The following is a 16,338-nucleotide window of genomic DNA, read 5'->3' on the forward strand; positions in this document are numbered from 1 at the left end:
AAATTTATTTATGATTGAATTTTAATTAACAAAAAAAAAGACTTAGAAGTCTTTTAAATCAAGTGTTTATAAACTCCTTGGGGGGTACTCTTATAATTAATTAATTTTTAATTTATATCTAATTATTTGCAAATTTATCGAGAGCAGCGACTTAAAATTTGCGCCAATATTCAAGCAATCAAAACGACTCTTTCATTCAAGATAGCCTTCTTGCATAAAAACTCAAAACCCATAAAAAGAATCAAATTAAGAAAGCACTTATAATTATTATACAATTTAAAAGCAAAAAAGTTCATAATAAATTCTTATTAAATTAAAGACATTTGAATTAATTTGTTAAAATGGATAACTTAAATAGTAACCAGGTATTTAATTAAAATTAAAATTATTTCTCCTCTTTTATTTTCTCTTTCTTTTCATATTTATATTTATTCGCTCAAGCTTTTCATATAATCCAAACATATTGTTTATAGTAAGTTAATTAGTTAGTAGTTAGTTAGTTAGTTAGTTAGTAAAAAAGCAAATAAGTAAAAAAGTTAGAAAAAATAAATAAATAAGTTAGTGGTTAGTTAGCAAATAAGTAAGCGAATGAGCTATTTCCACCTACGCATCCAACATCTAACAATATACTTTCATACTAATAGTTTTATTGTTTATCATTAAGTTAGTAGTAGCTCCTCTCAAACTATAAATCCATCTCAAATTCCTACACTTCAAATTGTCTTTAAAAATTTTTAATAAATATAAAGCTCTCTTTAATAATTATTTTATCTTAAAATATTTCAATTTCAATTGCGTAAAATAGTTATTTACATTCAAAGGCTTCCATTTATGCATGTAATCAAATCGTTGGTCTTTCTCTAAATTGTCTTTTATATGAATGAGAGTTCATTCATAAGTAGTTTAGGTTGATATATATCTTGTCTTTAGTAAGATTCTACTTAACGCTAAGCTATATCGAAGTAGTTGCACATTTTCAAGCAGCAAGCAAGCATGTAGAATTAAATAGACACTAAAATTATTTAGATAGTTATATATATTATAAAGCATTCAAAAAACAAGAAGCTCACTTTTTCTAAGAAGTCCTTCAAAGATTCTAAAGATGATATTCAAATTATAATAAATTAGGTTAAAATTAAAGTTGTGTAGGATATGATGGTAGTTATGCTGAGAGAGAGTTTTTTATGAAAATTCTATGGTTTTCTTTTTTAAAAATGCGAAATTATTTAAATTAGAATTAAAATAGCTAAGCTAATTAACTAATTAACAAACTAACTAAGTAACGCGATTTTGAGTTTTCTACATAGAGTTAATTTTTTTTTTGCAAAAGTGCAAAAATTTTTGGGAGCGAAAATATAAATGATAAGAAGAAAAAAAAAGAAAGATATTTTAAAAAAGAAAACATTTTTTGAAATTTCATAATAAAAATATTTTAAAATAAAAACAGATAAATACTCAGAACAACACCACTGTTGAGTTCTTCTTATCTTCAGAGTAATAAAGAATCATAAATGAATTGCTCCCAAAGGGATACTCTCTCTAGTTCGCTTCCAAGCCAGCCAGATCTAAATCAGGCAGCTTTACCAAAACTATTGCTTAATTTGGTCGTTAAAATGTAATCATTTTTTTAAAATACGATTGTCTATTTTAATAATTTTTTTCGAAATGACTTTGAATTTTTTAAATTCATTTTTATGCATACAAAAAATAAATATATTTATATTTAAATATAGGATGGATAATTAAGAAACTCAAACGGCTAATTCGCTCCTTCCTCTAAAGCTTCTAAAAAATATGGAACAGGAAAGTTAGCATCATAGGAAGGATATGCTGTCCCTTCGTTAAGCTACTAAGGAATTAATTAAGCAGCTTATCCTCCTATGCAAGGAAACGGATCAAATTAAAATAACAATGGAATGAATACTCCTCAATTAAATAGTTAATCTTCTTAAATTTAGGGCTAATATAACTAAATCCCTAACTTGAATTAAAGCTAATCTCAAGTCAACTAATAATCTGGTTTAAATCAGCAATACTCTCAAAACAATAATTAACTTGGATATTAACAGTAATAGCAAATTTAGCAATAAGCATAAATGAATTAAGGAGTATAGATGAACAATATGCAAATGTAGTAGTAATAAATGAACTAAGGAGGAGCCATGTATGGTCAAAACCAAAATAATGACTATTATCAAATGCAATAATAGAATTCCTCTTAGTATTAAACTTCAGATCAAATTCGTATGAATTAATAAATGTAATAACCAGATATTTACAACTAACACTTAATCCACATGAAGCCTACTGGTTAACGTAAGAACACTGTCAGCAAACCTCGCAAAGAAAAAAAACTCAAGCAAAATGAAAAAGCTCAAAAATTAAATAAAAGAAAGAGCGATGCAAGTCTTGCTGCTAAAGTCTCAAAGAAGTAAAGAGCTCTTATGGCTGCTGTTGGAAATGAAGAAATCAGCTATGGAGGTATGCATCCTGTAGAATAAAAGAAGTGCTTACACATTCTACACTCTCTACAAAAGCACAAATCTTCAAAGCCTTTCTTGAAACCAGTTGACCCAATAAAAGAAGGATGTCCTGATTATTACATGGTTATCCGCGAACCAATGGATTTATCTACTGTTGAAAAAAATCTGAAAGCTCATCTATACTAATCCCCAACATAATTTGCTGCTGATATCCACAAGATTTGGAAAAATAGCTTTATTTACAACAATCGTGACTCTTAAATATATAACATGACTCTTGAAATGGAAAAATATTTCAGCAGAAAGTTCAAAGAAATTGAAACTAACTTGTATACCAAGACTGATGGAAGAACTTCTACAACTGACATCATTTAGGCATTAACAGGCTTCTTAACCTAGAACTAAAAAGGTACAAAGAAAAACAAAATAGCTGGTCTTTAACCTATCCAAGTCCCCCTAACATCAGCTCCTTAACCCACCAAAAAGACTAAAAATCCTACCTCAAAAATGGATATTCCCATGACAATGTAAGAAAAAAAGAATCTCGGACAAAACATTTTATTACTCCCACCTGAATGTTTACGTGGAGTTTGGGAGATTGTATAATCTGATGGAAACTAGCAGTATGACGACAAAATACTCACCTTTGACATTGATGCTCTATCAGTTCGTAAAACTCGTGAATTAGAATAGTATGTCAAGCAAAACATGGCTGCCAACAACAAAAGACTCTCCAAGAAGTAAGCAAAAATCCAAGAAAAGTCCATGAATGCTGACTAAAAGCTTATCTAAAATTCAACATTCGGTTAAGATGACGAAACTGCAGCTACTCATCATGAAACAGTTATTGTTTAAGGTAATTTTCCCTTTTTAGAATTTCATTTTCAAAAAAATTATTTATAAAGAATTTTCTTTAAAAATAAACATTTTAATTTAATTTCACAAACTAAAGATTTTCAATATTTTAATTAAATTTCGTTTGATATGCTATATTAATATTAGACTATAACTATACAGATATGACTTAGAGCACAATTCAGCACACACAATAGTATCAAGTTCCTATGCACCCAAGCTAATATCAAATGGAGCAAATGCACACCTAAACCATTGGATCTTATGGAAATGGATAGACAGAGTATGCCTAACATCAACATGATATGAATTAGGGAATGGATGAATAAGGAGATATCAACGATATAGATTCAGACTCATCTAACATTAGTGACAGTAATTTCAATTAATTAAACTATTATTTGGTTTATATAAATTGTATTTAACTCAAAAATCTAAACTAAAATTTTTATTAAATAGATGACAGTGACAGTCAATTCAATTGAGTAAATTGAAAATTATTCAAAAATAATTTAAGCTGATCTAAAAAAGCTCTTATCTTCACCACACAACATAATCCAACCAACCAACCAAAAAGCAATATAAAACATACCTATAAAACCTACTTTTAAAAATAATATATGCCAATAAAAAGGGTAATGAACTCACAAAAAACAAAAAAAGAGCTCCTTTTCTCTTTATATAATTAAAACATATGAATAACATGTGTATGACATAGCCATAGCCAGCTTAAAAAGGAAAATCATAGGTTGGTTTCAAACCAAACACAATAAAAATTAATTAGCTCTGATAAGAAAATGAAATATAATAATAATACTTCCTCAAACAATAAATAAAAACCATACTTTTTATATAATGTTGCTGTAATTCTTATATCCTACCTACCTACCTAATTCATTCATAAATACATACATACAAAAAAACAAATAAACAAACATGCAAAATGAATAATGACTATAGTAAAAGACAATCCATTTCACACCTAATACTTATCTAATAGGGATCATACTACTCCTCTTTATAAAAGTTCACCTCCTCCATCCAATTCATATTAATATTAACATTAAATATATTCTCACATATATAGTCTTAAACTTACTTTATTGATAAAATTCCAAAAGAGCAGTTGCTAGTTTACCTGCAAGCAAAACATAAACAATAACATAATTTAAAACAAATATAATTTTTTAATCTTTTATATACTTACTAACTTCATTACCAAAAAAAACTCACAATTTGTTGTTTAACTAGCTCTTAAGTAATTCAACAATGGACTAAATAAATATATTAACTATAAAAAAATCAATTAGTAATCAAACTTTGTCCTTTTATTTGTAAGAATTTACAAATTCAATTCACAAAAAGTTTGCTCATATAAAAGATTAAATTTTAACTTTTTAAATTAACCTAAATCCTAATTAAACTTGTTAATTCTCAGCTAGGATTGCTTCTACTTACCTATCTAGTTTAGATAGAATGAAAAATTAATCAACAAAAAATAATTAACAACTAATGGAAATGAAGAATTCGCAGATCAAAAAGAATTTAAGATAATAAACTAAAAATAATAAAATAATTACAAAAAACTCAAATTCTAACTTTATCTCCTCAATTACTCTGCATTTCTTTTTGTGGCTTGCGAGGGTTTATATCCTTGTATTTATAGATTTTTCCTTCCTCTCAAATGCTTGCCATGATTAAATAAATTTATAACCATCTTTAAAGTAAAATAATTTTGTTTACAAATTCTAGTATTTAATCAAAAAATAATAGCAATAAATAACAATAAACATACAAACAAACAAACAATCAATCAAATAAACTTGCTAAATAATAAAATAAGATAAAAATTAATTTCACTTGCACAAAAGAAGAAGTGCAAGTAATTAAAAACCATCTTTCTTATGGATTACTAATATGTATCTATTTTCTTATCATCTCAATAATTCGTATTTCAATTGATAACTAAAATTTAAATATCATTCCTACCTATGTGTTTCCTTTATATTTGTGTCTAGAGTATTTCTTGCCAAATTCTATCGAGTTTTATTTCCTTTATTCAATTAATAAAATAAATTTTCACCTTTATAAAATTTATTCTTTCTTATTTAAAAATATAAAATATCCTTTAACTTCATATTCATATTAAGCTACATTTTTTTTTTTTTATCTTTATCAAATGTTAACTTTTATATTTAATTCTTATTTAAAGATTAAATTAATCTAAAATTTCTAATTCTATAATATTTTATATTTTGTTAAAGATACATATATATCCTTTTTATCAAAATTATAATTTAACCCATAAAATGAACACTTAAGGCCTATAACTTAATACTTTTAATTTTAATTATTTTTATTTTCTTTTTGTAAAATCTACAATTCATAATATGATAGAGGATCATTTCCTAAATTATTATTTAATTTTGAAGAAATTTTTTAAAAAAGTATCAAATAACACTTAGTGATAATAAACTTTGAAATTTATATTGAAACTAAAATTTTAGGATATTTTAAAGTATATTAAATACTTTTTTCTATTTTTATTCTAAAGTTTTGATTGAAATAAATATTAATAGCACTAGTTTTTATTTGGAATTTTATTTTTTAACCTTTAATATGGAGACACATTTAGCTAGTATTCAATTGAATCTAAAATTTTTATTTTTAATATATTTTTTTGTTTAATAATTAAATAAAATGAAAAAATTGATAATTGATGTATATAAAGTTATATTCATATTATAAATTTATTATGAATTAATATAAATTTTAAGTATATTGATAAGTCAATTAATTACTTTTATTGAATGTTGGATATAAATATAATAAGAGGTGATATTTATTTCATACTATTTTTGATAGGTTGTGTTTAACAAAACTAATAACGTTTTGATATTATTTAATCAAAGGAAATTATGATATAATTGATTATTATAATTAACTATTATTTATGATAAATTTCTCATATAAAATGTATAAAGAGTAGTAATTGATATATCAATTTTTAAATATTTCAATAGCTTATTTAAACAGTAAAATAAAATTAATTTGATTTAACTGTATCCTACTATATATTCATTTATAAGATATGATAAAGTTAGGCTTTTTTTTCACTTAATTATCAATTTTAAGATAACAATTAACTAATTAGTGAATAAATTCCAATGGAAAGGATATTATGTATTTCGCAAATTTAGTTTATTACCTTGTCAATATTATATAAATATTTACACATCAATTATCTCATACTTTTAGAATTAAAATTTACTAAATTTTGGATTGATCCTTATAAATACTTAATTATTCTTTTTCAATTTTCTTATATAATTGGATTATCTGTCTTATTATTAAATATATAAATATTATAAATAATTTTTTATTATTTTAACTACTTGATATGGATAAATATATAAATTAACTAGAAATAGAACAGATAGGGCAACTTGATAAAAAGTTATCATAAAATAGTTAAGGAAACCAACAAAATGAGGGTGAGAATTCCTAGCCTTTTTCTAGCTAAATTGCACCCAGCGAAGGAGAAAACAGAGGAGGGATACCTAATTTGTAAAATTTAATATTTTAGTTTGATATAAATCAATCTAAAATCAATCAAAATCATTTTAGGCAGCCTGAAAAGTAAAATAGCAATGTCTATGAAAACAATAGCAGTAAAATTTAAAGTGATTTTGACGAAAATGATGATCTAGATGATAGCGATTCATTGTCAACGTTGTCTTCTAAAGTAGAAAATAATTAAAAAGATTCTTTAAGTGAGTCAAGTTTAAAGAATGGGAGAAGAAATAGCTTGGAAAATTAAGAATAAAGTGGGTAAGTTGGAAGGAGAAATAGATCTTTTGACAAGAATAATAATATATTTTTAGAATGGAATAATATTTACTATAAAGCAAATTTACAAAACGCAGAAGAAATAGATTTAAAATAATAGTATAATATTTATGAAGATCTAAAATAAGGTTAAAGGTATAACTCTGATGTAGTAATTAAATTAGTTAATTAACAATACTAAGATTAATTTACATGCATGACAAAAGATGGATGCAGTTATATGAATGCAGATTGCACTAAAATTATCAAAGTATTCGAGGAAAACAGTGGACATAATAAACAAACAGTCAGAATAAATTTAGTTAAGATTTTGCAGTCTTTAGAAGGTGGGTATGAAGATTTAATATAATATTTTAGTATAGCTTCTTTGACCAGATATTTATCAAGTGCAGGAGAAAAAGAAGCTTCTTTTTATATTTTAGAGTTTGAAATAGGCTTAAATACTTTATTTAATGTACTTAAACTTCTTAAAGACAAACAAATAAATCTTTAATTAATGTAGAGTTTATTTTAAGGTTTTGTTGACAATTTATTGTAAATGCATGCTCGTTTTGAAATTATGAATTAATTTGGACTGCATTCTATATATCTACATTCGAAAAATATCTATTTCATTGACTTTTTTGACGAGTCGAAAACCTTTGAGAATCCTAAATCTGATTTGAATTATGTATAAGAGGGTGATAATTTGGTTTCCAATAAAGATTAAGTTGATTATTTCAAAAAAGATATTTATAACATAGCTAAATGCTTGATATCAATTGAAATGATAAAGGAAGGCTATTCATTCTTCCATGTGTTGGAGTTATTTTAAAAAGATAAAGTTGATGACCACGTGAATGACTATAACAAACAAGAAGGAAATAAAAATTAACCCTAATTCAACTTTTTATTGTATGCCACAAAGCACAACTGCAATTAATATTTTTTGAAAACCAAAAAATTTATTGCAATTGAAGAAAATCAAATTATTATGTACGAAGTTAAAAATATTATTGAGGAAATGCTTTAAGAGGATCCAAGCAAAAGATTATCTTCTGTAAAATTGGCTATGATTTGCTAGAAGTCTAATTTGTTGATGAGAGATATAATGTACCCTTACATAAATGAGTTTCCGCCTACATTTTAGCTAGATTAAGATAACAACACAAAGATTCTAAATTACCCTTTTAAGCCTATTCAATAAACTTAAGACATAGAAAATCATGCTACAATCACCAAAAATGGTGAAAAAATTTTTGAAGGAACTGTAGATATTCTAAGAAAACCAGTTGATATATGCGAAGCATAAATATTTTAATTTTACGTTTTTAAAGGATTCTTTATATAAGGTTTTCCTTATATGAAAGCCCAATTAAAGTGCTAAAATAATACAATCATAGAAGGAGATTGTTTCAATTTTATTTTTAAATAGTGGTTGATAAAATCTAAAATACTTCAAGAAGTTAAAATAATGTAATCTTTTATTTAATCATAATTTTATCTAAAAATTTTTTAAAAAAAAGGAATCTTTTTTAGATAAGCTCTTGGATTAATAGAAATAAATCATAAATAGAGCTTCCAAATATTATTATAGCTGGAGATAATAAAAAAATAGTAAAATTAAATAGCAATTTCGTAATGGATATTAAAATATTTGAACAAGTCAACTAAATTATAAGCAATATTGAACTGATAAATATGAATAACATAGATGTTAAATTGATATAAAACTCTTAGGATATTATAGAAAAACTAAAAAATGTTAAATACCTTACACTTGCATTAGATACAGAAGAAAAAATAGTTTTTCTTATTAAATATTTAAACAGTTAATTTTGCTAAAATTTGGAAGTTTTAGATATCTCAAACTCCACAAAGCTAGATTATAAAGACTACGAGTTGAATAAAACCATCAATAACGCCAATGGTTATTTTACAAAATTAAATACCATCATTCTTACCAATTGCAAATCTAGTGCTCCAAATTCTTTCCTAGGTATTCTAATTAATTGTGAAAGTTTTAGAAAAATTCAGACTTTGGTCTTAGATGATACCTATGTAGATTAAGGAATATTTTCTAAATTTTTTGAATCCCCTTATCTAAGCACGCTTAAAAATTTATCTCTGAATGAAGTCGCTGGAATAAATGACTAATCAGTAGTGCAGCTATCTGAAAGAATATCAAAATTCAAAGTAATTTATTTTATTTAAATTTAAAAAGCAAATTCAGATAAATTTTAAGCATTATTTTATTTAATTCATTGCAAATTTTTATTCTTGACAAAAACTTAACTTTAAATAAAAAAAATTAATCAATTTGATTTAAAAATATTAATTTTATTTAGAATTATTTATATTAAATTAATTTATATTGTTAATAGATTCATTCAATTATTATTTGTAGGTGTTTTTTTTTTAATTTAATTTTAAAAAAAATAAATTAAATTTACTAATATTTTTTTTTATTTAGAATATAGTAAAATTAAATTTAAGTGGAATGCTTAAGAAAAATTTTAACAAGAACTTGTTTACAGATTCTAACATATCAGCATTTAAAAAGCTTGCTTCATGCATGAGCTACCTTATTTTTTTAGAAAAGTTAGTTTTAGATGACTCTTACCTCAATGACTCTGTATTAGAAAGTATGGCAAAATCAAATATGCCTTCTCTTGAAAAAATTTATTTAAGGAGATAATAGAAAGTTACCTACAAAGGTATAAATTATCTCTTACAGACTCAAAATTTCAGAAATTTAAAACTTATTAATTGTAACTCTAGTTCTTCTGTTACTCTACCTAAAAATATTATCTCTCATATAGAAGTTTCAGTGATGGGCTGTAAATCAGTAAATAGTACAAACGTTAGTGTAAATAATTAAAATTAATTCATTAAAACAAATATTCATTTTTAAAAATTTAATTAGGAATTTTTAAAGTCAAATCCAAGTGCTCAAAGTATTAGATTCGATGCTAAGAACATAGCTTCAGATGTTATAACAGCAATCAACTTATCTAAATATCTGAAAAGAATAACTTTATATTGCTCAGATTCAACTGAAATATCTAAAATTATTTTACTTTTGAAAAACATTGATAACATTAAAAAAATATAATTTGTGATTAATTTCCATTTATCAAAATCATTTATAATCGAAAGTGACAATGAATTTTTAGGTTAAAATTAATATAAAAGAACAAAGCCTAATAATGGAACAGTGTAGCAAACTATTGATGATTTTAGATCTGAAATTTATAAGTGTATGGAAAGTAAGTTCATAAAAGAATAGATTTTGGAGAATCTCATAATACATAATTAATTATTTGCTTCTTTCTATAACGATCAAAATTTTATTGAACAAGTTGATATTTCTTCTTTTATTTCTTTATCAATTTCTACTGATGATTATAAAGAGAATTTAATTTAGGCTGAAAAAAATAGTAATTAAGAACCTGAAAATAAAAAGAAATAATAAGTGGAACCTTCCATTCTTCCTTCTTCTTAATCGTCTTAGTAGAAGTTAATTGATACCATATAAGCTGTTTCTGGCTAAGATTAATCAGAAAACCATTTAAATAATGAACTAAAGAAAAAATTTTATAACTAACAAAACACTTTATGTAAGATGTAGTATTTAGAAGATCTTAAAAATTTTCTCTAAAATTCCAATCTAATAAAGAACTAACAATCTATAAATTTGACCCCATTTTAAATAGGGCCTGATGAAATAAATTTCATAACATTTTCAGCCAATTTAAGCAGTGTTTAAAGCTTAATATTACAAAATTCTATGCTGAGAAGTTAAGATTTAAAGCTGCTTAGTCATAGTGCTTTATCCTTGAATAATTTAACTCACATTGATTTATCTAATAATAAACTTCCTATAATAAATGGTTTAATTAGCTTGCTTTAAACAGAAGCTCTTCCTAAGTTGTCTAGCATAAAGTTAGGATAGTTTAAAATAAAAATACTTCTCAAGAATGTAACTCAGTATTTTAGAAGGGTTTCTGTACCTTTAACTTATATTTAAAACTTCCCAAAGTAAATTTATATCAAATGATCATTAAAATATTAAATAATTAATTTTTAAATTTTTAATTTTAATTAGATTCAATGTCGATAATAAAATTAAAGTAATGATTTAGAATAATGTGAGCAACAAAAAATATCTTGAAACACTTGATTTTTATGTTAAGTAAGAAAATTTAAAAATAAATGTTTTCTCTAAAATTATTCAAAATAAAGAAAAGGTGACTTTGTTAATGCAAGCAATAATTAATTTGGCTACCTCAAAATACTAATGTGTCCTTACATCTCTTTCTATATAAAAAAGTAATTATTTCTTATAAATCTATATTATTAATTTAATTAATATGATAAGTTGCTAAAAGTATCCTGAATAAACTCATAATTTGCACAGATTAATGAGATTTTGGAGAATCAAGGAAATGTCAAATTAAATTTAAGGACAATCTGTAGTAGAACAGAAAGTTGATCAACTTAAGTTGAAACAGAATTCGCATCTTACTTTAACAGTTATCGGTCATGAGCTTGCAGGAAAAAAATCTATTGTAGAGAGCTTTTTATAGAATAACCTAAATGATGGTTAGGAATTAGTTGACATAAAAAAAAATCATAACAAAAATTAATCAAGCAGCCTAAACTCGTTCAACATGGGAATGAAATATTTTCTAACTGAGTTTTAAAGTGAGTAAACTAAAATCAACTTAACTATGAAAGTAATGCACAGTAATCCTTTATTCAACTAGCTCAGGTTAAATCACTTACGTGACTGTGATGGTATATGTATAATATATGACACATCAAGGAAAGACATTGGTTCGGAAATGATGTAGTACCTATATGAAGTACATCTATTTAAATACTAAAAACCTGTCTATGTTGTAGCAAACAATTTCAAAAATAAGAAAAGTGCAAATATCTTTGATCTTTAGAATTTGATTCCTGACATAAAATATACAGATGTTTCTTTATCAAATTTGCAATCAATTAAAAACTTCTTTAACTAAATTTCGAAAGATGCTTTGATGTAAATTTTAATCTTTCAACTGATATTAAATTAACTTAATTTAAATAAATAAACTTAAGTACTAAAATGAAAAAACCTGTTTTTTCAAGCAATTTATTGCGTGAATTATCAGAGGAGCTAACTCATCTCCACTTGGACGAGTTCGAATTAAAATTTGATTTCTTAAAGTAAAATCAAATAATCTTAAATTTTATTTCAACAAGATCATAAATGTTAACAAAAGGGTGAGAAACAAAGTTGATATAGACAGTCTCAAATAATTTTGCTAAGAGTAAAAAGAAAATGAAACAATAAACAAAATGGAATTTCTAATTTATAAGTAAAAAAAATTAAATTATTTTTATTTTAATTTAAAATTTTAAAATAGTTGGGGTAATTATGGAAAATCAACAGAAGAACTCCTAAATAAACTAGGCGACTAAAAGATAAATGTTCAAATCAAGAACTCAATTCAAGCATACATAAATGTTTGAATATTTAATAAAAGTGTTTTTTTTTTTAAAATAAATATTATTAAAATTATGTTTTAACAAATAATTAATAATTCTTTACATTAAAAAAAAAATTAAAATTAAACTCTTTTTATAAATTGCTTTACAAATCAAACACTTTTATCGAATTTAATTACAATTCAATTTTGTTGGTATTTTTAAGTGTTTTATTTAACTATTTAGAATTAAATAAATTAATAAAAATAAACATTTTGAGCCAAATAAAATAATTTTAAATTATTATATTAAAAACAACTTTTTATGAAATAAGTAAATTTTAATGAAAAAATGCAGTAGTAATTTTAGGACATTCATTCAATTTAATGACTATAATTATAAGCTTAATCATCATTTTATTGTTTATTTAACTAATCTTCTGGTTGGTCTTCCTCTTTCGTTAGCTAAATTTGATTATCATCTTAATTATCAGAGCTAGATCCTTTTTTAGATAATTTTTTTTCATTTTAAATATCTGAGATAATTTGCTAATCAGAATCACTCTATTCCTCTTTTTTGTGGTTATGATTATTTTAGTTTATATGATTAGATTAATTTTCAGATTATGGGATATCTTTTAGCTCTTCATCACTTTTTTTTTATTAAGTATATTACTGGTTTGCATACATATTTGAATTGTTTTCACTTTGGTTTGTTGAATTGATATTTTATTAAATAGATTATAGAGATTATGACTTGCCTTATAAATTAATCTTATTGTTTCTTTCTTTAGCAAATTCAAACTTTCCATCGTCACTGCTTAGATTTTGTTTCATGTTTTAACTATCGCTCTAGAAATCATATCCGTATTCTTAATTTTCATCTTACTTTTTTTACTCAATCAAATTGTTATTAATATTATTCATTGAAATTTATAATTTGAGAGAGTTTCTTCTTTTATATTGCATTTCAATATCTTACGAACTCTTCTGTTGATTGTCATAACTATTAGACCTCTTTTTCCCTTAAATTAATTATTAGCTAATTAAATTTTTAGTTAGTTTTTTATTCGAAAAAAATTACGCTCCATTTTAGGATTATCTTGGACTTAGATGAGACATGCTCTAATCAATATCTTATTCATCACTATTTATTTATTTTTATTAATAAAACTTTTAATTTATTTATTTATTTTTTTAATTTACACTAATAGTAGCTTTTGTAAGCAATTTTCATCAAACATCACACAAATGTCTTTAACTTTATTCCAAAACCCTTAATAAGCTACTTATTCTTAGGGGTTTTGATTCTAATTTTACTCTTCTAAAATGTTAAAACTTATTTTTTATTTACAATTTTTAAGAACTAAATGCACAAAAAATGAAAATTTTACTTCTTTTAAATTTTTAATTTAGTAGCAATAGGAAGCAATATCGAAGCGTGTATAAATATCTAATTAATCAATAATTAAGTTAATCTAAGTTAAATATTTTAAATTAATAAATTTCACATTGATATTTGCATATAATAGAGTGATAGTGAGCATTATTCTACCATAGTAGCTTTCTGTAAATTATTCCATAGATTTCATAGACAAGGCGTACGCCATTGCTCCTCTGAAACCTGAAAACCACATAATAAAGCGAAATGTTTTATTAATTTTATTTTTAGTACGATATCTATTGAGCATGTAAGTAATAATTTCGATATTAAAATATCTGGCAAGATTTATAATTAAAAAGCCTAATATAAATAGTGAAGCTCCCATTTCCCTTTTTTTATAAAATATTACTTTTAAAGCTATTTAGAGATTTATTCATTATTTACTTCCATGCTAAGTCAAAGCTTACTAATCCTATTCCAATAAAGATGAATACCAAATTTTCAAATGTATATGCTAATGTGTTATACAGCTTTTTATTTACTTTCCTTGAATTCTCTGAAACATTTGGTAAGGCATATCTTGCCATAGCTATACCACAAAACATAATACTCACTATTCCTGATAATTTTAGTACCTTAAATTTTGTCAAAAATTGTAAGTAAAATTAATCTAATTTATTTAAATATATCTAATTACTTCAGCAATTAGATAGCTAACCCAAGGAATCAAAAATAGAATAGTTAATTCTGTATTATCCTAGCTGTCACCTTCTGGTTTTTCTTTGTTTTTTAAAACCTAAAAATGATGATAAAATAATTTATTATCAAAATAATATTTATAGGAAAAATAAAATATTACATAGGCAGTTAAAATTCCAATCAACAATCCTATTATAATTGAGCCAGCAAAAACTTCAAGAAAATTATAAAGAGCTTTCCAAATAATACCATCTCCTGTATCACCTCTGAGCTATAGAGTAGTACTAGTTAAATAATATTTAAAATGTAATAGAAAGAGAGATTATTTTTTTATTTAAAATATATCTATTAAATATTACTTATAAACTATAATTGACACAGCATCATTTAATATAGATTCTCCAAATATCAATGCAAATAAATTTTAATCACAATTCATTTCTTTAAAAAGGGTGAGCACTGCTACTGGATCAGTAGCGCTAATTAGAGAACCAAATGCAAAACTAGCACTCAAAGATAAATCCTATATTTGGTATTTAAAATTAGAAAAATCTTAATAATAAGCTTAAAATATTACAGTAGCAATCCCAATCCAGCCTACAAAGAAGACCATAAAAGAAGTAACAAATATAGCTATTGAGGTACCTATGACTGCATATCCAAGTATACTCCCAAAATTTTTGAAGAAATATTTCTGTTAGTATAATAAATAATAAATAAATGCTAATAGACATATAATTCTTACTCTTTCCATATTGATAGCAGACTCATAAAGTATAGGAGGTAATAACACAATTAAAAAGAATTCAGAAAATCCTTATTTAATGATTTTGACAATATCAACGATTTCAGTCAAATTTAGCAAAATACCCGAAAATATACCTATTCATAAAAATTTGGTATCCTGAATGATCATTAATTTTATTTTAAATCATTTGATAGTATTTCTTTTTGCTAGAAATATGGATTTTGCTTGCTTAAAACTATTTCTACCAAAACATTAATTTTAATTATAAATTCTGAATTATGTGATTAATTACCTAGCAAGGTAGTTAAGCTTGAGCCTTATATAAAAGCCATTTTAGGAAACCGTTCCTTTAACATATTTAGCTTTATTAAAATATATTCGTTAACAACTAGAAGGAAAAGCATAAACAAAATGGCTGCTGAAATATCTCTTGTTTCCTTTTGTTAATAATAAATTTTTTTAATCATCAAAAAAGCTATTTTTTTTTCATAATCATAAGTAGAAGATGAAACTTTCAAAGCCTCCGAAGCATGTATTTCTTATAAGCTTGGAGATTTAAATTATCTTATTAAGAATAAAATTTTACATCAACGCCATTTCCATGATTATCGTCTTTGGTATCGCTATCACTCATTTTGTATTTTGTGGCTTGTTTTCCTTAAATGTAAAAATATTATTTAATTTATTTGTATTAATAAAAAGTACAAACTTTATTTATATAGCTATTTGTTTATAAATTGATTAAATCTATTTTATCAGTATTTCTCATCAAACTCCAAATTTATTTAAAATTTGAGAAATAATTTATATTTGCTATGGATTTCCATTCACGTTTTTAGAAAATTTACTATTTATTATTCGTTC

At 24.1% G+C, this 16,338-nt stretch overlaps 4 protein-coding genes across 4 annotated transcripts; 3 read left to right on the forward strand and 1 right to left on the reverse strand. All coding sequences in view use genetic code 6, as the record gives it.

Moving 5' to 3' along the window:
* Positions 1-341: 341 nt before the first annotated feature.
* On the forward strand, positions 342-3,823 carry TTHERM_000446029 (bromodomain domain protein; the record flags this gene model as incomplete). The annotated part of the gene is made up of 5 exons (XM_012799671.1): positions 342-365; positions 1,448-1,615; positions 1,734-3,339; positions 3,501-3,713; positions 3,798-3,823. The coding sequence occupies 5 exons, from the start codon at positions 342-344 to the stop codon at positions 3,821-3,823; spliced, it is 2,037 nt and encodes a 678-aa protein (XP_012655125.1).
* Positions 3,824-4,288: 465 nt separating this feature from the next.
* Positions 4,289-5,035, forward strand: TTHERM_00446030 (transmembrane protein, putative; the record flags this gene model as incomplete). The annotated part of the gene is made up of 1 exon (XM_001023367.3): positions 4,289-5,035. The coding sequence occupies one exon, from the start codon at positions 4,289-4,291 to the stop codon at positions 5,033-5,035; it is 747 nt and encodes a 248-aa protein (XP_001023367.1).
* A 1,703-nt stretch (positions 5,036-6,738) lies between these two features.
* Positions 6,739-12,689, forward strand: TTHERM_00446040 (hypothetical protein; the record flags this gene model as incomplete). The annotated part of the gene is made up of 11 exons (XM_001023368.2): positions 6,739-6,905; positions 6,966-8,642; positions 8,693-9,362; positions 9,640-10,035; positions 10,093-11,207; positions 11,275-11,361; positions 11,412-11,498; positions 11,548-12,216; positions 12,276-12,383; positions 12,440-12,535; positions 12,584-12,689. The coding sequence occupies 11 exons, from the start codon at positions 6,739-6,741 to the stop codon at positions 12,687-12,689; spliced, it is 5,178 nt and encodes a 1,725-aa protein (XP_001023368.2).
* Positions 12,690-13,018: 329 nt separating this feature from the next.
* TTHERM_00446050 (transporter, monovalent cation:proton antiporter-2 (CPA2) family protein) lies at positions 13,019-16,108 on the reverse strand (the record flags this gene model as incomplete). The annotated part of the gene is made up of 12 exons (XM_001023369.2): positions 13,019-13,790; positions 13,850-13,981; positions 14,038-14,096; positions 14,155-14,416; positions 14,472-14,662; positions 14,725-14,823; positions 14,887-15,010; positions 15,086-15,249; positions 15,304-15,420; positions 15,472-15,608; positions 15,767-15,911; positions 16,061-16,108. The coding sequence occupies 12 exons, from the start codon at positions 16,106-16,108 to the stop codon at positions 13,019-13,021; spliced, it is 2,250 nt and encodes a 749-aa protein (XP_001023369.2).
* Between the last annotated feature and the right edge of the window lie 230 nt (positions 16,109-16,338).

Source organism: Tetrahymena thermophila (genome assembly GCF_000189635.1).
Source record: "Tetrahymena thermophila SB210 genomic scaffold scf_8254437, whole genome shotgun sequence".
In the NCBI taxonomy this organism is placed as follows: domain Eukaryota; phylum Ciliophora; class Oligohymenophorea; order Hymenostomatida; family Tetrahymenidae; genus Tetrahymena; species Tetrahymena thermophila.